Raw genomic sequence first — 17,485 nt, forward strand, 5'->3', positions numbered from 1 at the left:
GAGGAATAGGAACATGAAGTGTAGTTACTCTCTAGAGGCTTTGGATCCAGACTTTTCCCTGACACATTGAGGACCTCACTCAAGAATGACACCTATGTGACACCACACAACAGCCTAAGGCACCAACGGCTGGTATTTGGTCCCTTTCTTCAGCTTGCCACATAGAAAATTCTTCCTGTCTTTGGTCGTAATCTATTTTTGTATTTGAAAAAAAAATTCTCTCTTAATAAAAATGTCTACAGTCTAGATTTTATTTTTCCCTTGCCTGGTCCACAGTTCCTGTAGATTGTTCACTGTCTTGCCTTATATAGCCTTTCATTTTTCAAGCTAGAGAAGAATCAAAATGCTTGTAACTCCTGCTTAGATTTAGCTTCCTCTGCCTTGAATTGCTTTGGTGAGGCAGAGTGGCACGTAGTGGACAGAGCTTGGAATTTGGGGTTAATGGCTCAGTCACTTAGTAAGGGCGTGTACTTATTAGGCAGGCCATTTAAACTTAAATGACCTTGTTTACTCACTTATAAAATGAGGATAATAATGATACTAGCCTCAGGAAGATGGTGTGAGAACAAATGAAGTGTAAATGCAAACCGATTCTAAATCTGCAAGTATATAAATGTTGTTTTTGTTCTAGTTTGTTTTTCTAGAGTCGTGGCAGTGTTTCCATACTCTGATGGTAGAAAAGACTTCATGACATAGGTTCAAAACCTATGTATGGCTAGACCATATCACTTACTGTTTTATTGGGATAAAGATATGTCATACTTGGCACTGAAAAAAAGGAGGAAAATCTCTTTTTATGATGCAGTTGAGTGCACATTTGCAGAGTCTTAGTTCCAGGAATGTTAAGCTCGTATCAAACACAGTAGCCTCAAATAAAATTTTAAATTTAACAGTCATTTCTAAGGCCTCAAAAGACTGTGTGGAAATAATTTTCTCACTAAATTTCCATAATAGAAGCTGCAGAAGAATTCCATTACTGCATGACTACAAAATAAGCAATTATGTTCATTGCCATTTTTATTTATTTGTGTGTTACCAATTTAGAACGCGTTGCCCTGGTGGAAGTCTGTAGAGCCAATGAGGGGAAACAACGAGATATTTCTTTCAGCAGTTCCAAGCAGGCTACCTTCTCCTTCCAGTTCTTAATATTGCACATTTGGATGAAGGCCTGCAGAAGCCTCCGTTCATCACTCTTCAAAAGAGTGAAAGGTTTCTTTCTCAAGTCGTATGCTAAAGTCCCATCTAGGGCTTCTGTTCTTAGATTTCTAGTTGCCTTAGACTTGTTACTCTGATTCCATCCCCTTCGTTCTGATTGTTCCATATCTTTATTCAGTGCTTTTTTTCATTTTCAATGTCCCCCCCTCAAGTTAGTGAGCATTGCTTGCGGTCACCAATCAGACACACAAACCTTTTTTTTTTTTAAGTAGCAGTCTCTCAATCATGGATTATGTCATTGACTGTCTGGTGCTTAGCATCAGTTCTGGGCAAGATAGCTCATGACCTCTTACCATCACCCCACTGGGATTAGGAATCTTGGACTAGGAGACCAGTGGCATCCTTAGGGCAGTGCTACAGGTGCGTGCATCTGTGGCTGTTTAGATTGGCACTGACCATGCCAGTTAGGCCAAAATTCCACATGGAAAATTGTATACTGAGATATTTTAGGTTTTAAAGATCATTTTTTGCTATGAATTTTTGTATTTCTTTTCTGCACATCTAACTATTCAATCTTTTTTTTTTTTTCCTTCTGGTGACTGAGGACAGTAATAACTCCTCTATTACATTGATTTGAGAAACTTAGGTATTGGGTCTTGGGTTAGATTCTCATTAAAGTCATCACTTTTTTATTTGTTACCAAGTTCTAACACAAATTGCTTTTTGCATTTTAATGTTGGTTGAATGTTTAAAAAGATTCAATTTGCAATTACTAAAGTGGATTTATTCAGCACTTCCATATAGGGCATTGTATTGCTGATTGTATAAAGCCACCAATACAAAATCTTGTCTGTGTATGAGAGAGAGACACAGAGATGGAGAGAGAGATTGTGTGTGATCACATGTTGAAGAAAAGGGAGAAATGAGAAAAATCCTGCACATATGTCATACATGAGTAACTATTTTATAAGACTTAAATATGAGTTTATATACATAAACATTTATATTCATTTATCTCTAGTTATTTATAAGTACACAAAAATACCATATTCCTGTTCTAATTGGTAGTTCTAGAATTAAAACAACTTTGAAGTAACTATTTTATTGTGGGAATCAAGAACAGCGATGGAGTAATCAGGAGTTTGAGTGATGGAATGGATTGCAAATGCATGACAAACTTTGAAGCAGTTTTCCAGTCATTGGCATTAGCAGTTTGGCAGAGAAGTTGCCCAGAAATGATAGCACGTAATAACATTTCTCAGAAAAATTACATGATGAAATATTTCCAAAAATATGGTTGACCGTCTCGGTACAGAATTATGAAATAGGTGTTACTGACTAGACACTGGCTCCTACTATGTCACAGATGTGCTGGAGGAAGTTGGAGGCAAATTTCTGAAATTCTTGGAGCACCTGTTTCATAAGCATTTAGTCAATATTTAAACTGAAACAAATGTGAAAACCCAACACAAGATTAATCATATCATTAGAAAAATGTATTCTTCTTTGCTGGGATAAATGCAGAAGGAACTGAAGTGTCTCCTGATTTATTTAACCTAAAAACCTGATCCCCTTCCACAGATCCTCCTATCACACGATGATACTTAGAGAAAAAACATCACCATCCTTTGAAAAAACAGTATTGCAACATTCTTGAAAATAAAGTACATTTCTGGAGACTTTTCTGTAAAAGCTAGTGGTAAAAACAGAGTAATTAGTTGCTATTTACTGGCCACCGTTAATGGACAGATATAATCGTGGGATACTTAGATACCATATCAACTTCTAGATACCTATCATATGCAGCATTTTCCATCATCACCATATAAGACGGATCTCTTTTCCTTTGTGGACAGACTTTATAAGTGTAAAGTGCTGACTCCTGATTTAAACTATTAACATTCTTTGAGTTGTGAGACAAGAAGAATAACTCCTCTATGGCCCATACAACTGTACATCCTCAACTACCTCAAATTTTTATTCTTTCGCCAGGATCTTCCATTCATCCCAGCAGTAGCCATCCTGCCAACCTGGCTGTTAGGAGCCTCTGTCGCTCATGTTTCTCTAGCCTGATAAATGTGGGTTTTGTGACTCCCAAGAATCGATTCTTAAAGACCCAGAATGAACTTGACTGAGTCCAGATCTCCCGAGATCACGAACTGCAGTCAGGCAGCCTTTGGTAGGCCCTGTCTCTGCCTCTTTTCCCCTGCTCTGTTTTCCATGTAGATTTTTGGTGCTGTTTTTTTGTTTGTTTGTTTGTTTGTTTTTTGTTTTGTGAACATGCAGGACCCAGTCTACCTGAGTATAGTCTGAATTTGTAAACAAAGGTCCAGTGATTGAACAGTGAAATTCCTCCTAGGAACCTCTGTGAGTGAAGAGCTAGGTAAAGGGAAGCTGAGAAGCGATCTCAGTGCTAAGGAGAAGTAGGAAGTGATGAGGACTGAATTGGACAGCACCCACACCTCCTCATTGCTCTCATCTTTATCTGGTTACCGCCTTAAAGGTATGCAGCTGTCACTAGAACTTCTAATTGTTAAGAGAGACCTGACATTCATTTTTCTAAATGAGAGCTCTCCAGAACTTTAAGCATTGGCTTGATCTTTAACTTTTTATTTCAGAAAATCTCAGATGCAGTCAAAAGTGGACAGTAACTGATGGATTCTCATAGACCCGTCACCCAACCTCTTAATTTCCTTGCTGCACCCACCTACCCTCCCTGCCCCCGCTGCTATGTTGAAGTCCAGACATTCTAATAGTTCATCTGCGCACCACATTACCATCATCACGTGCCCATCCAAAATAAGCAAAAAGGATACATTCCTTCATGTCTTTAAAATTCAGGGACTGTTTCCATTTCTTCAACTGTCCTAAAAATGAAAGCTTTGTTTCTTCAGATTGTTGTAATTGAAATTCAGACTTGGTCTGAATATTCTATTTGGCTGGTATCTCATGAATTTCTTTTAATCTGTAGGTTTTCCCTCCCTTTCTTTCCTGTCCTTTTGCAATTTATTTCTTGGAATAATTTTTTTTTTTTTTTTTGGTCCTGTAGATTTTTACACACTATGAATTAGGCTGACTGCATCCCTATAGTTTGACTTAATAGGTTCTCTTTGTGTTTTCTATATAGTAGCAAAGAGGCTTAATCTGATACAGGTTCAGTTTTTTTCTGGCAAGGGTTTTATAGATCGTGGCATTGTCTTTCATTAGGAGTACATAATGTCTGCTTATATTTTTCTGTACTGACCATTGCCTATGTCCTTCCATTCATGCAGGGATGGCTGTGATATTTTAAAACACTGTATTTCTTCCCTCTCCCCAATGCGTATCTTGGGCCAGATGTAACCTATGAGCCACCAGCTATAGAATCCAGCCAATCTATTAAAGTTTAGGCAGAAATTCTGCCCATGTCTGGAATGTTCTGTGATTCATTTTAAGTAACTTATTCCTAGTGATCCTGTCCTGATACAAAGAAATGATCTTTGCCAAGTCAACCATTTGCTTTTATATTCTCCTGTTCCTACTTACAGTGAATGCAAAAAAGGGACTTTTATTTTCATCAGGTTGGGTGAAGAGCATCCTGATAAGTATCCTTTGTTTGGACCAAATGTCATCATTGTGCCTTCCCACAAGGCAAACAAGTCAAATTTCCAGTACATATGTGTCTTACCCTTTAAGATAGAAATAGGCATTAGAACTTTTAATGTACATGACCTCTGTAAATCCCTTGTGACAGACCTTGAGGAGAAATCCTAATTAGGTCCTGTTTTCCATAATGTTATCTTTAGCTGTTGTTTATGTTCGTTGGGTAGGGAGAGGGGAGATGGATTGTGGGTATTCAGAGAATAAGGACAGTAGGCCGTAGAGTATAGCAGTTAGATTTCCGTGACTGTGTTCACTTGAGGCAACTCTCTAACTATGTGGGAAGTTTACTTGTTCTCTTGATTCTGAGTTTTCTTCTATCTTTTTAGCGGGACCTCAAGAGTTAAGGGCTTGATATATTTACCAACTCCGATTAGCTTCATCCTTACATCTTGTTTAGGCAGCAAAAGTTTCTATGTTGTCTTTTTAAAAGAGTAGGTTTTCAAGTTGTTTTTTTTTAATGCTCAATATTTTTAAAAATGGAGAAACAGAAAGGAAGAAGATAAAAATCAACATAACCCTATATTATGCTATTTGAAAGAAGTATCGTTTTATAATAGCGTGTTACGTGCTTTTCCTTCATAGCTTCTCTGGAGAAATCGGGCCCATATGTTCAGCATTGAGCCAGGCATTTTAATGCGCAGAGTACACATCTTTAATCTCGGCGCCAGGTGCAAAACTAAAACGTTCACATGGATAAACTGTACCTGAACATTGTTTTTCTTGAGTTCGAGGCACACTTGGCAGTAGCAAGCATGTTTCTGTGTGTGAAACATCTATATTCCTACTTAAATATCTGCAATGTTCGAAAAAGTTTAAAGATGCTATCTATTCTACCCCAGGGTTTATACTTCTCTCTCCAGTTTGTAGACTCCTTTCACTGCTTCTTGTCTCTTCTCAGCCAACCCTTAACTATTTTTCATCCTCCTTCCCACCAAGTCAACTGGAGAGTGGCTCAATGGTTTTATTTATTTATTTATTTTTAAAGATTTTATTTATTTATTCATAGAGACACAGCTAGAGAGAGAGAGGCAGAGACACAGGCAGGGGGAGAAGCAGGCTCCATGCACGGAGCCCGATGTGGGACTCGATCCCGGGTCTCCAGGATCACACCCCAGGCTGCAGGCAGCACCAAAGTGCTGCGCCACGGGCGCTGCCCGGCTCAATGGTTTTAGAATGTATATTTGAAGACCAGTTTGGGGATAAGCTTGCTTGCTTGCTTGCTTGCATTTATTTATTTCAGAGAGGCAAACAGGGCTGCAGGAGCAGAGGGAGAAGAAGAGAGAAACTCCAGCCGACTCTGAGCTGAGTGCAGAGCCTGACAATGGGGCTCAACCTAAGCCAAAACCAGGAGTCAGGAGTCGGGCACCCTGAGGATATTTTCTCATTCAGCCTATTGTTTTCCAGTCAGTAGACCTTGCCTGTCTTAATTGGGGGCTGAGAGTTCTGACACTTAGTGGAAGGAGAGGCACATTCCCTGCTCGGGTGATTATCTCCTGGAGGTGCTGGCCATAGTTAGGTCAGGACAAGACCAGTAGATAAGAAGAAAAGAACCATGGTGTGTGCTACATAAATTCTCTTCCTTGGAAAGCCCTGGCGTAAACCTGAGCTAAAAACTCTGGTCTTCTAGGATGGGCCACTGCCACTGACTGTCTTTATCTGTTTGTTTTCAGGGTATATGCCATGTACAATTCCGTAAAGGGATCCTGCTCCGAGCCAGTTAGCTTCACCACCCACAGCTGTGCACCTGAGTGTCCCTTCCCACCTAAGCTGGCACACAGGAGCAAAAGTTCACTAACCTTGCAGTGGAAGGTGGGTAGCTCAGTGCCGGGAACAGTTTGAAGTCTAGCCATTGGAAACGTTTTTATTTAGCACTACTCCAGTCTGGTGATAGTGTTTGATTTTTCTACATAGTAACTACGTGAAACAAAATGTTGTGATATTGAATATATGTCGATACGTATGTATGCATGTCTTTTATATGTCTATAAAAATTGGGCAAAGTGATAGGAGGTAGAAGTGCAAAAAGTTTTAGCTCTCTCTGCAGAGGTAAATCTTTTAGGTTCATAAGCAATACTTTATAGTATTAAGTACATATATACTTGATACCTGAATTTCATCACTTTCCAGTGGTTTTGCTTATTCAACAAACATTTGAAGACTTCAATAAAAAGGTTTTATAAAGAGAGATTTAGAATAAGTCAGGTTTTGGCTCCTTTGGCTTCTTTCAGTGGCGACTCTGAAATGTTCAATATTTAAAACTGCCTAGAATGTTTAGTGTTCTAAACTATATTAAGGCTTCACTAACTTTTACTGATTAGGCCTTAGATCACTTAGGGTTACTAATTATTTTTTGAAGTCTAAAATATATAGTAGTTTTCATAAAATACAATTTACTGGCTACAAATAACTCTTGCCAAAGAGCAGTCCTTACACTGTATCATTAGCTTATCAGTCACAGTTTGTATGTTCGCAAAAAGAGTTGAATCTTGTTATCAATACCTATCATAATTATTTCTCTATGTTTATATATTTTTTAAAGATTTTAAAAATTAAAAAAAATAAAAAGATTTTTTTATTTGACAGAGCATAAGTGGGGGAGGGGGGTGGCGGCAGGCAGAGGGAGGGGGAGAAGCAGGCTCCCCACCCAGCAGGGAGCCCGAAGTGGGACTCGATCCCAGGACCCTGGGGTCATGATCTGAACTGAAGGTAGATGCTCAACCGCTGAGCCACCCAGGCACCCATCTATGTTTATATTTTAAAATATAGTTTAAGATGTGAAATTTTTAGAGGTAGAGATAAAGATTTGTGGGGTTTGGGGAATACACTAATGTGTAAAAATAATAAGATGGTTAGGGAGATCTAGTATTGGTGAAGCTGTATGTTGTTCTTTGGTTCCTAGTCCAGGAGGTTGAATTTATCCCGGGCGTCCATAGAAGCCCTTGAGAGCAGTGGTTAGCAATAAAGCACGGGCTTCTGGAGACCCCTCTCGTGTGGGCAGCTGCGTTCTCATAGCCACTGGCCAACATGGAGTGTGTTACTTGGCAAAGGCAGAGCTTAGACTGGCTTAGAATCTGAACTATTTTATTTTCCTTCCTGGCTTCCAGGGATAATCCAGGTCAGTGATTCCCCACCTTTTCAGAGTTGTAACACCCAACTGGTCATCATTGTTTAAGTCCTTGGAGATACACATCCATTTTAAAACATGTTCTCTATTTGCACATATACATACATAAACATATCTTTTTTTTCTAAAGGAAAGAATTAAAATTCACTTTGTTTGGAAAATCTAAGAAATCTTAAGATTACCCGAGGGACCCCGGGGTCTTATAAACCTAAAGTTGGGAATCACTGATACATACTGTGCTTGAAACCTGGGTGTAATTCAGGTCTTAGGCAGACCAGCGACTTCAAGGGAAAAGTTGGCTTATCAGGAGAAAAATATTTCACATTTTCTTTCTCCCTTTATTGAATTGTGAATCGGAAACATACTCTTGTTCCATTAAGTCATGTACAAATTTGAAAGTTCTGGATTTGGTTCCATTTGCATTTCAATGTCCTTTTAGAACGGATTTCATGATCACAGTGCTCCAGCTGGGGGCACAAGGACAGGAAGACAGGGCTCCGACTGCCCACCTGTCCTTGAACCCACAAACACACACAGAGCTCGAGATCTTCGAACTCCTTGTTAGTCAGCAGTAGGAGAGAGGGCAATACAAATCCCAAAGCCAGGGTTTCCACCCTCAAGGAATTAAGAGCTTGGCGGTGGGGCAGGATATCATAGAAGAAACTACTGAAAGAACAGTTTCTCTAGAGAAATTTATCAACACCATAAACATAGTTCTTACTCCAGAAATGGGTTCTCATCTAAAATTTTGTGTCTATTATTTAGAACCTCAGGGGTATCCCCGTCTCCCAAACCAAAGGGAGCCCACAAAAGCCTGAAATTACAGTTCAGTAGAACATAGAGCACTCCCCAGAAATCTGGGCTTGACACTCCGAGATGATATGACCCAGAAGGTGAAAGGAGGGAGAAGAGTCTCTTCACAAATGTAACTAGTATTTACTGGGCCCTTGATGATGATTTATTATTAACAAAAATAAAACAACTGCTATTGTTTCCCGGGTGCTTCCCGGGCGCCCAGCAGTTGAGTAGGTGATTTTTATATATTCTATTCTCCCAATTACTTATCACACCCATTTATTCTTGGAACACAAAATTAAACAGTGATATTGAGTGACGGACAAAGGACCTTACGTGACAAACAGCCAGACGGGGCTTTCGATGCAGCTCTGCTGCCCCGGCTGCCTTTGCCAGGGGCCAGGACAGCGCAGTGTGTGGGGCTCCTGCTGCTTCCTGGGGAGGGGCCCAGCTGTCACATTGTGGGGTGGGAGACCTGGTCTGCACCTTCCAGCTGCCCCCTCCCTCCTTCCATCTTACTGCCCCCCGTACAGTGAGGGACCCTAAGGCAGCGCCCCCTTCCAGGAGGCGGGGCTGACCCTGCCAGGCACTCTTCTCCGTCTTCTCCACTCCCCTTCCCGTAGTCCAAGGCCTGTTTTCTCAGTGAAATAGATCTCTGCGTGCTTCTAAGAGGAAAGCAAATGATGAAACTTCTTTTTGCTAACATGTGAAGGGCTAATTGCTCCTGGTAATCTCCTGGGGGAATTTTTTTTTTTTAAGGGAAATCTCAAAGGCACAGAAGACTTTTTAATCTTAAGCACTTAAAAAAAAAAATATGAAAAAAAAAATATGGAGGAAGTTACAAAAAATACATACTCTTAACCCTGAACCTGGCTGGGTCAGGTTTACCCACCAGACTCCAAGCAGCATCTACATTTCTCAGCTGCCTTTTTTCTCCCTCCCTCTGTTCTTAAAGTACCTCTTGAAAGTCTTCTCCCCGAGGAAGTAGGGCACCATGAGGGTGTAAAGGTCGAGGTGGAGGGGAAAGCAGGTTTGGGTCTTTGTGGGGCATGATTTATTATTAGTGGGGCTTTCTCTATCGTTGGATTATATTAAAATTCATTTGTAGGATACTGTTTCCCAAGGAAACACTGGAGCCACCAGGGTTATCTGCCCGAGGGGAGAGCACAGGGCTAGCATAGATACTGTCTTTGAGCCGAGTTGAGAGCTTATAATTTTGTCTGTGAACTGCTTTCTCTAATCTCTTCTTACTTTATTTTTTTTCTATTTTTAGGCACCAATTGATAATGGTTCAAAAATCACCAACTACCTTTTAGAATGGGATGAGGTAAGCATATTTTCATATCCATCCATCTAAAACAGCATTTCAAAAATAAAATTGCTGAACAAATGCCATTTTATTCTTTAAGATGTGCTAAACACATGGGGAAGAGAAAAAGCATAAGTAGAAAAAAAAAATGGAAACCTATGGTATTGACCGTGGAAAAGGCAGACAGACTAAAGTAGTGTAATGAATTGTATTAAGTGGCATTAAATGTATTTACTTGGCTTATTTGCAAGAAATGCTACTGAAAGAAAAGACAAGGTCTGACCTCTTGGGGAGTCCCCAGAGCCTGGCCAGCCATCAATTTGTATGAAGAATCGAGTGCTTTGTTATCTTGACTGCTCAGGGCCATTCTGCATAGATGGCGTTGATAAGGTAAAGCACACGCCTTGGGCAGCGTGTAATTTGTTTCTTCGTGTTGAAGCCACGGATGTACTTTGGTGGTTCACTGTTGGGCGTTCTCTGGGGGTGGGGGGTGGGGGGGTTGGAGCCCTGCCCGGAGGTCTCACTCTACCATGGGGGGGTGTGATCACCCTGCCCACTAGACCGCCCTATAACAGGCGCCCCCTCTGCTGTTTCCGTCACCAGGGGCCCTAGCGTGGTATCTGTGGTGAAGCTGCCTTATTCTCGAGCCCTCTCTGCTGAATGGGTGACCTTGTGCCTTTCTGGCCTTGCTAACACCACCCACAGAATCGCAGGCAGGAAATAACTGGGTGCAGAAAGAAGCCTTTCGTTTCTAAAAGGGAACTGTGCTTTTTATTCCTATAGATGTTAATTCTATTCATTCACTTGCCCTTGCGCTAGTCTTTCTGTGAGTGAGCAAACAGACGCAGGATTTCAAGAGAAGGAAATGTGGGATTGGAATGTGGAAATGGGAGTTAACTAGTCTCTGTGACTTGAATCGAGGGAGATTTTAAAGATCCAGAATGCAGACTTAGGCAAAAAGTGACTTGTCGAGTGTGGAGAAAAATATTTTCACCAAATGTAAAATGAAATTGGACGAAACCCTCAGGGTGAAATTTTGATGTGAAAAGGGGGGCCCTTCATCACTTTCTGTGTTAGCGTGTTTTCCCATCTGGGTTGCATCTGAAAGCTGGAGTTCCAAGTTACCAAAGACAACGACCTATTGTTCTGGGGATCCCTGTGATTAGGTCCTACGTGCAGATTGGTGACATCTTACACCTGACCGGCAGATTTTACAGATTTAGGTGGGTTTCATTTTAAGATGATTTGACTGGAAAGCAAACCCACCCCTCTGGCCCTCGTGGAAAGAGATTTCTATAGGCCATCCAGAAGGTCGGAAAGGAGGAGCCTGGCTGCCCTGTGAGCACGTGGCACCATCTTACTATCCCCTCTTCCTCCTAAGGACAAGTGAATGTTGACTGAAGATGTTTTTAAGCATGTGTTGGTTTGTGGCACTGACCTGCCTGGCACTGACCTTTCTCATATCTTGAGGTTTTATATCAAGATAGAGTTTACCACCAGAGAGGAAGCATTTTTCCTTTCAGATCTCCTCTCTGAGCTCTGCATGTGTGTGTGGTGTGTGTCCTATGTTTTTTGTTTTTTGTTTTTTGGCCTGTGGCCTTGTAAGTTAAGTAAGGTCAGAGAAGTTGAGTATTTGAATGAGAAACCTCCAAGGAAAACCCAGGTGCTACAGGAAATGGTAATGGTGACTCAGTTGTTGGCCTCCTTCCCTTTGAATTTGGATTGAAAGTGTCCTGGCAGGATGCGTGGAGGGAATAAGCTACAGCCTCGGATGAAACGGGAAGCTTTGTCTAATGACTATGTGTAATCAGTAGCACCCACTATAGGCTGGTGACCGCACAATGTTAAATGGTTCATTTTGGGCCTTCTCCTGCCTTTTCTCTGCTTGCTCTCTTCCCATCCTTTCTTTGCTCCCATCTTAATTCTTCAGCCTTCCCCTTCCTCTTCATCTTCTCTCCCACCTTCTAACTTCCGCTGGTGTCGGCTCTCTTGAGCTTTACCAAAGACTCCAGGTGAGTGGACTCTCCTCAGCTATGGGCATTTTGCTAACGTAGGAATCCTTTGGTATCGTGGGGCTTAATATTCACCTCGTCGAAAAACTTCTGGACCCCAAAGTCTATGTAACTGCTCCCTGACCTTCAGTACCGTGAGCTCCCTGGGAGGACAGTATGTTTGAAAGGACACTACCATTAGGAGCTGTGGGTTCTGTTCCAGTTTTTATATGAGCAGCTTGCCCCATGCAGTCCTCAGTTTATCCATTAGCTCATGTGTGTTTACATCATCGATGCTCTCTCAAAACTCCTTATTTAAGATTGTCCCTTGTGATCACATTATGTTTTAGGATCCTTTTCACTGCTGTTTGGCATGTTCGTTTATTAAATATTTCAGCATTTGTGGAGCGTACCCTCAGTGCCTCAACACTTTATGTACACCGTCCTGTGAGGGATCCGTGACCTAGGGAAGGTAATGTTCTTACTCTGAGAGATGGAAAAATAATGGAATGCTGTCCTCTTGTGTTTTTATTAAACAGCCATAAATAAAACAAACCTAACCACATGCTTCTCAGATTTTTCCATCCCGTAGCCTCTTTGCTTGATACTGTGCTTCTTCCTTTTTAGTCCCTCTAAAAAAGATTTTAAAATGGTTATCATTGGGTTTCCTGGCAGGAAAAATAGAAGCGATAGTAACCAATTCATTCCTGCCTGTTCTATCATTTCAGAAGTTAAGTTTCTAAACTGAACAATCTAACAGTTTGTGTTTCTAAATTCGGGGCTAGGTTAGGGATCCGTAGTCCTCCTGAGGCAGCTCACTGGGGTTGGATTTTGCATCCCGCATTCCCATGCTACTCAAGCCGTGACTTCACGAAGGAAGAAAATCAAATGCACAAACAGAGAACAACATCCGACCCCTGGGAGGTATGAACATGTGAGACTCAGGCTGTCGCTGCAAAACCTTCTCCTGGTAGTCTCTCGAGTCAAGTATGCCTGGTATAACAGGGACTCTTTCTAGAATCCACCCCAGTGGAGTGTGGTGTGGGGCAACAGAATTGGAGGGGCGGGGGTTGCTGCAGTCACTCCCCTCCCCACAGCCAACCCTCTCCAGGGCCAGAGCTCTTCTCTCCCAGGGCACCTGTCCCAGCCACACACCCATATGCTGTTGTCCAAGATGCTGTCTAAACAAACTCAAAGGGCAGGAGAACAGTCAGGTACACAGAGGAGTAGATCCCTACCTGAGAAGGGGACGGGTACCACTCAGAGTCCTGAAGAAGGTTCTGTTCGGGAGTAGCTCTCTGCCCCGTTCCTGCTCTGACACCTGCTCTGAGAATCACAGCTTGGAGTGAGATGGCCCCATCCATGTGCGAGTGTCCTCCTATTTTTTTTCTTTTTATAGTATTCCAGCACTGGTTGGAGTTCCCAGGATACTTTATTCTTTTGTTCAGTTTTTAATCACCATCCCAATAAAACCTGCTCGTCTCTAAGAGCAGATGTGGCCCCAATGGGCAAGAGAAAACAGAAACCTGTTAGCACTCAGAGGGAAGCGGACTCTCTCCCCTAAACTCATGGTCATTGATGCCGCATCATGGGTCCAAGAATTCACTTGGAAATTACTCACCAATAGTTCTGCAAGAGATCTAGCTGCCTACTTTCCTCCTCTGTTAATAATTATACCTACACAGGCCCTTAGGCTTTAAGTCGGTGTGGGAAGTGACTCTGACAGGGAGATGGTAATGAGCCACTAAAAATGGAACACACGGGTGTCACTGGCATCTCGGCTGCAGCCATCAGTTTCCATCTTCCACTGAAACAGGTCAGTTTTCATAACGAGGAAAGGTACGCACTAGCCTGCCCCCATCCCCTACTGTGGCAACCGAGGGGAGTAGCAGTGTTCCCCGCTGTGGGACCTGAGGGCTGACCTTGCAGTTTCGTAGGTCCCCCGCCCCTGTGCTCCCCTCCAGGAGCTTCCCATCAAAAGGCAGAAAGCCACTTTCAAGGTGGTTCAAGGCACTGGACGAGCCTTCGTTATAGCTTAACCCCGACCTGCTCCCGGTGTGGTCCCTACACTCCCCCCCTCCCTCATGTTTGCATCGTCATTTACAAGTCACCGTCATTCTGAAGGCTGGCAGAAAGCAGGCCGAAGCCCCACGAGGGTTTCTCTCTTCTGCAAGCTCTGAGTATTCCACGTAGCGCTGGCTTTAAAGGGACGGCAAGAAACTTACTGTCATGAATTCAGTTTAGTTTGATCCACAATTATGAACAGGAGAAAAGTTTTTCTTTTACCTTTTTAATAGCAAAACAAGGCTTAGATGCTAGATTTCTCAAGGTAGAATGTTCTTGCCCACAAGGCAGAGATTGGGAAGAGGAGCCAGGGCGTGCAGCTCACTACCCCTTTCGGGTGCCAGCCCTGACCTGCCCATATCTCCTCCTTGGGCTCTGGCTTGAGCTGACCTGGCTCCTCCTGCTGCCTCCTCCACTGGTTGACCCTGAGGCGTCTGCTAGGGGTAGGAGTTTTTCCCTAGAAGCAGCTGGGAAGGAGGGATTGAGGACACACATATCTCTAGGGCAGGGAGGAGCTTTTACGAAGAAAAGAATTAGCAAGCTTGCCTTGCCTTGCACTTCAGTGCCTGGCCAGTGTGTGGTTCTCGGGAATGGTGATCTGGCCTTTTTGGGGGGGAAACTTGAATAAAAGAGCAAACTTCATGTCAGGTTAGGAACTTTCTCTTCCATTTTAGGAACCATAAATTCTGTAAAGGAAACCCACCGAGAGTCTTACTCTTAGCCATACCGAAGTCCAGGGGGTGCCACTGCAGCTGGTGCCTCAGAGCGAATGCAGGTCTCCCACGGTCTTGCAGTGATTGCGTGACACGGACTCAATATTGATGCTGTGTCAGTCCCATGGTGTCCACCTGAAGGGACCTGGATTAATAGTCTCGGCTTTGCCTGTAACCAGCCAAGCAAGTCACTTAGCCCCCAAGCCTCGGCTCCCCCTCTTGAAATCAGCCTGTACCTCCCAGGCGGGTTGGGTGAGCCCGGGCCATAGCAGATGCCACCTATGTAAACACGCATTAGGGTCGGGGGTAGGAGAAGTCGGCCACGATGAGAAGACTGTGACATTCTTCTGTGGAACTTTGACAGAGGGACCCTAAATGTCTCTGGCTTGCACTAAATAAACACGGATGTCCACGCTATATATAGATGTTAATTTGCCATTAGCTTGGCTTCCGGACGTGACATGGAGGAGACATACGAGAGAACCAGAAAAATAGCTTTGTGGGAATGTGACTAGTACAGTTCCCAAGAATCTTTCTCACATGTGACTCAGCTAGCCCGAATAGGAATTTCACATCTGGCTGTTGCCGTGACTAAGGAGCCAACACAGCTGTAAAACACAGGCAACGAAGAATGACATAAATGCCACGGAAGTCGAGGAAACTATCATTTGAAGTGGGAAGAGCAGAAAAGGCCAGTGGTAGGTAGGGCCCCTGAAGGCCCTGGGGACCCGTGAGCAAGCCAGACCACGCCCAACGGTCCTCTTGCAGAGACCACGGGGGCCAACAGCAGGCTGTGGGGGGTCGCTTCCCAGACACCTAGTTCAGGAGGAGTCTGCTTAGCTCATTCAGGGGTTGAGCTGGCCCCCAGGAGGTGCTGGGTACCCAGTTGACTAAACAGATTGCTTTTTAGCTTAGGGGTCGCATCGTTCGTATCGATAGTCTTTCAGAGTGCTCCTCGGCACCAGTGAATTTGCCCATGGCCCCTCTGGTGGCACAGCAGTCGTCATCGGAGGTCCTGAAGCTTCCGCAAGCCGAGTAACTTCCTGGGTCTCCCCCAGTGCGTAAGGAGAGCCCCCCTCCGAGAACACGGCCCCCACTTCCTCCAAGATGCACGCTGCCGTAGGTAGCCTAGCACTGGTCCAGCGAGAAAACCAGGAAGGCCTATGGCACCCCCAAGGCCGTCTCCAACGCCTGACCAAAGTGTGAGGGAAGGTGCCCCGTGCCAGGCCCGGTGCCCTTTTAGGAGACTGGCGAGCGGGGTCCCGGGGTCCTTGGCGCTTTGTCCATCATGAAGCATCCTTCACAGGAGTGTCTCCAGCCCAATCAGCGCCCCCGCAGAGAGGCCGACTGTTGGCACGTCACAGACCTTCACTGCCACGTCCGAGGGTGGCTTCAGAGGAACAGCTTCCTCCATGAGAGCTTGTTGGAGGGAAGTAGGCCAGCAGGGGCTTGAGAACTCAGGGAGGGTCAGGTACCAAGGGCAGAGCTGAGGTCAAAGGAGCCCTCCGTTTTAGGGACCTCGGCCCCAGACCTGTGTACCCCGGAAGCAGATCCCCCCCCCCCCCCGGTTTGTGTCATTTGTCCCATGTATACAGGATGGGTTAGGATGTGTTTGGGTAGCAGACTCTGTGGGCAGCTTCTGGCTGCTTCGAGATGACACACACCCATCTTGGTCCATGGCACCTAATTTATCAACTCCTGTTTTTTGTGCTTGTTGGCTGCCAGCTGGAAGGTGGTCGGTGACCCGTGGTGGGCTGAGTCCATCCCTGCCTTGGTTCACGCACGTAAATACAGCCGGCAGCCTGTTCCACAGTCGCCCCTCCTTGTTCCTTCCTTTCCCTTCTCTGGGCCGGTCTCAACATTCTGGTCTTATCAAAACACTGGACATCAGATGATCCCCCATATTTGGAGGGATGTATAGGAACATTGTGTTGGTTTGTTTGAAATCCAAGGACCTGATGATTATCCGGGATTATTTCAGGGAGCTCAGCCTCTCCTCCTAATGGGGGGGGGGGGGAACCAAGAGCAAAACACCAGCGTGCCAAAGGATAAAATGCATGCAGTATTTATTTAGTAACATGCAACACAAACTATCCCACCCCCTTTTCTTACCTTTGAAAGTTCCTCTGTGCCGGAGTGCTCAAAAGGAAAGAGCCGTGACCGAGGGGGAGAGTGAGGTTTGGCACCAGGAACCTTTGAATCCACCCAGATGGGGAGCGCCCCCCCCCCCCGCCCCCGTCCTTGTTAGGAACCCCTCCTTCTATATGGTTATGCTGAACGCATCCATGCTCTTTTACTTCTCAAGCCAACATTTATCTTTGATGTTGCCTAGGGTCGGCCAACGCTAGAACAACTTCTAAATATAGACGTACTAGCAGACGAAATCTTGGAGGCTGGCAGGAGTTCAGTTGGCGAGTGCAACTTTATTTTTTATTTGATTTATCATTGCCATTTCTGACAGATTAAAGTAGACTGTCACAGAGAGTGCCCGGCCCAGCGTCACTCAGCCCATGTCTGGCTCTAGCAGCCCCTGGGCCCTGAGCACAGGACACGCGATAACCAAATTGGTGTAACTTAGTTAGCAGGCAGCTCTGGGCTTGGTGAGAGCAAGCCCGGAAGGCAGCGGGCGTGACTGCAAAAGAACCTGTAAGAGAAGGTCCATGGAAGGAGGCCACAGATCAAGACACCGCGG

At 44.2% G+C, this 17,485-nt stretch overlaps 1 protein-coding gene across 1 annotated transcript in view; it reads left to right on the plus strand.

Moving 5' to 3' along the window:
- The window catches only part of FNDC3B (fibronectin type III domain containing 3B), a 338,058-nt gene that overhangs the window by 255,237 nt on the left and 65,336 nt on the right, over nt 1–17,485 (plus strand). The window contains exons 10-11 of the mRNA XM_072808084.1: nt 6,468–6,606; nt 9,990–10,043. Coding sequence (XP_072664185.1) covers nt 6,468–6,606; nt 9,990–10,043 — 193 coding nt within the window. The remainder of the gene's footprint in view (nt 1–6,467; nt 6,607–9,989; nt 10,044–17,485) is intronic.

This window comes from Canis lupus, chromosome 31, assembly GCF_048164855.1.
Source record: "Canis lupus baileyi chromosome 31, mCanLup2.hap1, whole genome shotgun sequence".
NCBI lineage: Eukaryota > Metazoa > Chordata > Mammalia > Carnivora > Canidae > Canis > Canis lupus.